At 42.0% G+C, this 6,247-nt stretch overlaps 1 protein-coding gene across 1 annotated transcript; it reads left to right on the forward strand.

The window, feature by feature from the left end:
• The first annotated feature begins 1,456 nt into the window (after window positions 1-1,456).
• On the forward strand, window positions 1,457-4,401 carry FZD10 (frizzled class receptor 10). Its single transcript, XM_077293278.1, has one exon. The coding sequence runs from the start codon at window positions 1,763-1,765 to the stop codon at window positions 3,512-3,514; it is 1,752 nt and encodes a 583-aa protein (XP_077149393.1). The 5' UTR covers window positions 1,457-1,762; the 3' UTR covers window positions 3,515-4,401.
• The last annotated feature ends 1,846 nt before the right edge of the window (window positions 4,402-6,247 follow it).

The raw sequence follows: 6,247 nt of genomic DNA on the forward strand, positions 1-6,247 counted from the left end.
ACATTCAATTATGGCAATGCATTTTCACTCTAATAAATGATAAAATAATCTGAAAATTTCCCTAAAAATTACAAAAATTTAACGTTTGTACTAAGGTCCAAAGACATACTGATAGGGAATTTAGATTGTGAGCCCTATCGGGGACAGCGATATTAATGTGTGCAAACTGTAAAGCGCTGCGGAATATGTTGGCACTATATAAATAAAAGATTATTATTATTATTATTATTATTATTATTAAGGTTGCTGTGCCTATTCTTTGGTGCACTTTATGCCCAAACTGGTGCAAAGTGTTTTAGACAAATTTATTAATGTTTTATAGCAAAAACAATGCCTGGGTGCATTCGCTTGATGCATTAATCTTCCACATCAAAAGTTGGTGTGATTAAACTAAGTCATAATTTGCGTCAAATTTATTATACGCTCTCATTTTTTCTGTCAGCCCCCCAAAGAATGAATTTAGTGGTGTCTGACTCATAAGAACAATAACATTTCCCAGTCGGGAAAAAATTCCCTGATCTCCCGATCGGTGCAGATCTTGTCGGTCAGACTTGCACGGATCAGCAAGTTATCGCTTAGGCTACTTTCACACTAGCGTCGGTACGGGCCCGTTGCAGTGCGTTAGGCCGACGTACCGACGCATACTGTGAAATAAAAGTACAACGGGGGCAGCGGATGCAGTTTTTCAACGCATCTGCTTCCCCAATGTAATGTCCGGGGAGGAGAGGGCGGAGTTCCAGCCGCGCATGCGCGGTCGGAAATGGTGGACACGACGCACAAAAAAAGTTACATAGAACTTTTTTTGTGACGACGGTCCGACGCACGGCCCGTGCGGGCAACTTTGCAGGATGCGTTTTTTCACCAAAACGACGCATTGCGACGTGCGTCGAACGACGCTAGTGTGAAAGTAGCCTTATCCTGCAGTTAGCTGATAACTTGTCTACACCAGAAAACCCATTATTCCCACTGCATGAAAAATCCCATGTCTGTATGAACTCTTTTTTCCAAAAATGATTCAAATATCAAGAAAAGTCGTCCGAAACCAAAGACTGAGTGCTATTTGGAAGCAATGAAGATTTATAGCCCATGTAACCGGTTTCTGGAACCGGCAATAAACTGGAAGTCTTTGTGGAGTCCACCATTCCAAATAAAGAATAAAATAGGTTGAAAAGCCAAGTGTTGTGCTTCCTAATAAGCTGCTCCCCCTCACTTCCTACCTGCACTTGAGAGCAGATGACTTTCTAGACACATGGAGAACTTCCCCAGGGAGGGAGGGGAGCAGGGAAAGTGTGGGAGTGCAGCTCTGTCTGTGCAGGGGTCCTGCCTGAAGACCCATTGCTAAGTAATCAACGTGTCAGCTTCACCTTTCTTATGCAAAGTAGATGTCGTACACGAGGCGGATCTCCAACAGGTTTTTTTTCATCCTGGGACACAGCCCCCAAAACAGCTGCTGGGGCTGCAGAAGAAGAGTGAGGAGGAGGAGGAGTGTCTGCAGGAGCAGGGAAGTGGAGCACATTCACTTGGTTGTGACACCAGAGAAGAAGAGAGAACAGTCCAGGCAGAGGGACATGTGCGAGGAGGAGATCCTACCACTGCCTGGGGCACGCTGACCTCTGCCTGCAACTTCTGCAGAACCTCTTGGCTGTCACCTGCTATCCTAGGACTGGAGCTGGAAATTAACCAGGAGTTATGCAGCTCTGAGCACCGTATCATCCCAGCCTGTGACTAAACACTAAAGGATTTTCTTCTGTGAGCTGCAGGCATGGATATCACAGCTCAGCTCTCACGATCTACTCTACTTCTGCTGCTTGGAATATGCCTCTGCTCAGGGATCAGCTCCATAGACACAGACCGGACTGGTGATGGCAAGTGTCAGGCTATAGAAATCCCGATGTGTAAGGACATTGGCTACAACATGACCAGGATGCCCAACCTGATGGGGCACGAGAACCAGAGGGAGGCAGCGATCCAGCTACACGAGTTTGCCCCCCTGGTAGAGTACGGCTGTCACAGCCATTTGAAGTTCTTCTTGTGCTCTTTGTATGCTCCTATGTGCACCGAGCAGGTGTCCACCCCGATCCCAGCCTGTAGGGTCATGTGTGAGCAGGCAAGGCTCAAGTGCTCCCCGATCATGGAGCAATTTAATTTCAAGTGGCCAGACTCTCTGGATTGTAGCAAACTGCCTAACAAAAACGATCCAAACTATCTGTGTATGGAGGCCCCCAATAATGGATCTGATGAAGCCCCCAGAGGATCTAGCATGCTGCCTCCAATATTCAGGCCACAGAGACCCAACAATGGTGTTGACCCTCATCCAAAGGATCTACCCAGCAGGACAACCTGTGAGAACTCAGGAAAGTTCCACCATGTGGAGAAGAGTGCTTCTTGTGCTCCCCTATGCACCTCTGGAGTAGATGTTTACTGGAGCAAGGATGACAAGAAGTTTGCCTTCATTTGGATTGCTGTTTGGTCTCTCTTATGCTTCTTCTCCAGCGCTTTCACTGTACTAACCTTTCTAATAGATCCTCAGCGCTTCAAGTATCCCGAGAGGCCCATCATATTTTTATCCATGTGCTACTGTGTTTATTCTGTAGGCTACATCATCCGACTGTTTGCTGGGGCGGACAGTATAGCTTGTGATAGAGACAGTGGGCAACTTTATGTCATCCAGGAGGGTCTAGAGAGCACTGGCTGCACCATTGTGTTCCTCATTCTCTACTACTTTGGCATGGCCAGCTCCTTGTGGTGGGTGATTCTGACACTGACCTGGTTCCTGGCTGCAGGGAAAAAGTGGGGACATGAAGCTATTGAGGCCAACAGTAGCTATTTCCACTTGGCTGCCTGGGCTATCCCAGCTGTGAAGACCATCATGATTTTGGTAATGAGGAGAGTAGCTGGTGATGAGCTCACAGGGGTTTGTTATGTTGGCAGCATGGATGTCAATGCTTTGACGGGCTTTGTGCTCATTCCCTTAGCTTGCTACCTCATCATTGGCACTTCTTTTATTCTCTCTGGCTTTGTGGCTCTTTTCCACATTAGAAGAGTCATGAAAACAGGAGGGGAAAACACTGACAAGCTGGAAAAACTCATGGTCAGGATTGGGGTCTTTTCTGTCCTTTATACAGTCCCCGCCACTTGTGTCATCGCATGTTATTTTTACGAGCGACTTAACATGGACTATTGGAAAATACTAGCCACACAAGATAAGTGTAAACCTAATACTCAGACCAAAACCCTGGATTGTACAATGACAAACTCTATTCCAGCTGTAGAAATTTTTATGGTAAAAATATTTATGTTACTAGTTGTGGGCATAACCAGTGGCATGTGGATATGGACTTCTAAAACCCTACAGTCATGGCAGAATGTTTTCAGCAAAAGATTAAAGAAAAGGAGCAGGAGAAAACCTGCAAGTGTCATCACAAGTACCGGAATCTACAAAAAGACTCAGCAACCACAAAAACTTCACCATGGGAAGTATGAGTCAGCCTTACAGCCCCCTACATGTGTATGAGAAGGGGCTTCCTGCCTAAATACATTACATACTAGCCACCCCAACTTGTTTTATTAATCACCACAATGCAGCAAGCCAAGGTAAATCTGTAGAGAAAACTGTGGTTCATGTACCCAGTGGAGAGCTGACAGGCAGAGATATTACTAATGCCTATGGCCAGGGTTCTGTCTTAGTAATCCTGAGGGGTGTTACATTTACTGGACTAGTTATCTCAGAGAAAACAAGTACGTATCTGGGAACTCTACTAATAGCTACTGAAATGCTTGAAAATATAAATTAATTATTATTTTTGTACAATTCAGATCTACTGGTTGAATAGATTTTAGTCATTACTGAAAACGTTGACCTCTTTGCCCTTCTCGGCCCTCAAAGCCGAATTGTTCTTCTAGAGGCATAACCATAGTGTTTAGTACTGTCACTGGGAAATAATGTGCAATATTTATTATTTTTTTTTCCCACTACTTAAAAAAAAAAGAAGAAAACGTGTATGTTTCTGCAAAGAGGGCAACAAAAGAGAGTTCTTGACAAAAGAACTGAGGCCTCTGTCCCTTTAGTCCTACCCTGTGGCTTTTTAATGGAAATCAAGCCAAATGTTATACACGTTGGGACTGTTTGGTTAAAAAGGGAGATGGATCAATTCAAAGGGCTTATTGACTCTTTCTATTGTGAAACAAATTCTAGCCATGAATAGATCAAAAAGCACTAGATAAGGCAAAGGGAAACTTTGTATGTTGTGTTGCTCTTTGCTATGTGAAATATGCACCATCTTTTTTTTTTTTTTTTTTTTTTGCTGTACATATATAAATATATATATTTGTAACATACAATTATTTTTCATGCTTTACTATTTTATTAAAAAAAGTAAATAAACATAATATTGTTCTTTAGCTTTGAGATGTTTTTTCAATTACACTTGTCAACGTCTGATATTTACTAATTTGATTCCATTTTTTTTTCGTTTTGCTTCATAGAGTTTGTTGTGTATCTAAGGGGTTAATGACGATTTCGGAAATTACGATCTGGATACAATAGACACCCTGCCCTTTGAGGACAGTACCTTGATAACACATGACATGGATAGGCTTTTAAATACTTTATCTATTGTTATATTATTATATTATATCTGCTTTCAAAGTCTGCAGATCATAAACCTGAGATTTGGATGACTTTCCAAACTCTGAAGTCTCTTCAAAGGATATCTCCAGTGTATTACAGGAAGATGAATAATCTGCTCTATGGTGTGGAACACAACAATTGGCTTTCAAAAGATACAGAGTTTCATTTAAATAGCTGAGTGAAAATAGAATCACTGGCAGCTCTGTGGTCAGCTTCTGTTTGAGCTCTGATCCACCACATTTTTTTTATTCTTTTTTTTTTTCTCATATTCCGCATCCAATCAAATTTGTCTCTGTCACCAATGAAGTTCAGAATTGCATGTTGAGCACATACACACAAACTAATGACAATGCCATATATATATAGTATATCGGGTCATGTTCACACATTCAGTATTTGGTCAGTATTTTACATCAGTGAGCCAAAACCAGGAGTGGGTGATAAATACAGAAGTGGTGATGTGTTTCTAATATACTTTTCCTCTGATGGTTCCTCTCCTGATTTTGGCTACAAGTACTGATGTAAAATACTGAACGTGTGAGCGTGGCCTCAGAATGTGGTAGAAAGAAGAACATAAAGACTCCATGGAGATTATTATTTATTTATTATACTTTGATTGTATAGCGCTATCCTATTCCTCAGCGCTTTACGTCTCCCAGGTTGGACTTGCCAAGAGTAGTCCGCGTCCCTAACCTCCGAGTCCATGCAGAATATTAATACCTTATTACATAGATGTATTCTTCATTACAATGAACCGTGCCTGGTCAAATGGAAATGACATTTTGTGGGTTTTTTTATTCAGTAGTAATGCAGCACAAAATCTTATAAAACTTTTTAACTGCGATTTATCAGACTATTAAGAACAGCGTTATGACTGTCCTTGTAAAACTATTCTGCACCCAGAAACCAGGGCAAGGTGTGGGATGTCTGGGAGTGGCGCTGGAGCCATCAGGCTTCACCGGCAGGTTGGCCTAAGGACGTGCTCTGTAGATAATCTATCCTGTCCTATAATATACCAAAATGCCCGGGGTCTAACTAGTACCGGCTGCCCTCCCCCATTGTCTTGTATGAAGGGAAAGAATGCTGTGAGTTTGTAAGATCACAAATGTTTTGTGCGCCGCTCTGGAACTTCCAACAGATAATCCTGTTATAGCTTATCCTGGTGGAGGCTACTTTCTGAGCTTCAAATGTTCAAAGACAAGTTCCTATACAAGGCCAGACCCTTAAATCTAGGATTCTTCTATCCCAATTTATTAGATCCTTTCATACAGGTCTAAGAGACTTGTAACTCTCTGGCTGTTTTAGGGCTACAAGTTGGAATGTTCAGACATGCTGTAATTTGTAGTTCTTAGAGGTATTAACTATAAAGTCCACACTAAATACAATATAGCATGTTTACTGGTTTTTATGTATAAAAACCTATGGATATGATGACCAAAGAACTTTAAATGAGAATAATTCTGGGTATGTGATCTGCTTCCAAATCCACATCAAGGAGTATTCGAATAGTATTTAATGTGGATTTCGAAGCGGATCTGCTTCACAATCCACAGCAAAAAACTCAGCGTGAACTGACGGCACATTTACTCACATCAAATTTGTTGGCAAATTTTGTAA

This window comes from Ranitomeya variabilis, chromosome 1 (assembly GCF_051348905.1).
Source record: "Ranitomeya variabilis isolate aRanVar5 chromosome 1, aRanVar5.hap1, whole genome shotgun sequence".
Taxonomy (NCBI): Eukaryota; Metazoa; Chordata; class Amphibia; order Anura; family Dendrobatidae; genus Ranitomeya; species Ranitomeya variabilis.

Bases quoted from the DNA above. Each gene is read 5' to 3' on its own strand.
- FZD10 (XM_077293278.1), top strand. From the start codon at position 1,763: ATGGATATCACAGCTCAGCTCTCACGATCTACTCTACTTCTGCTGCTT.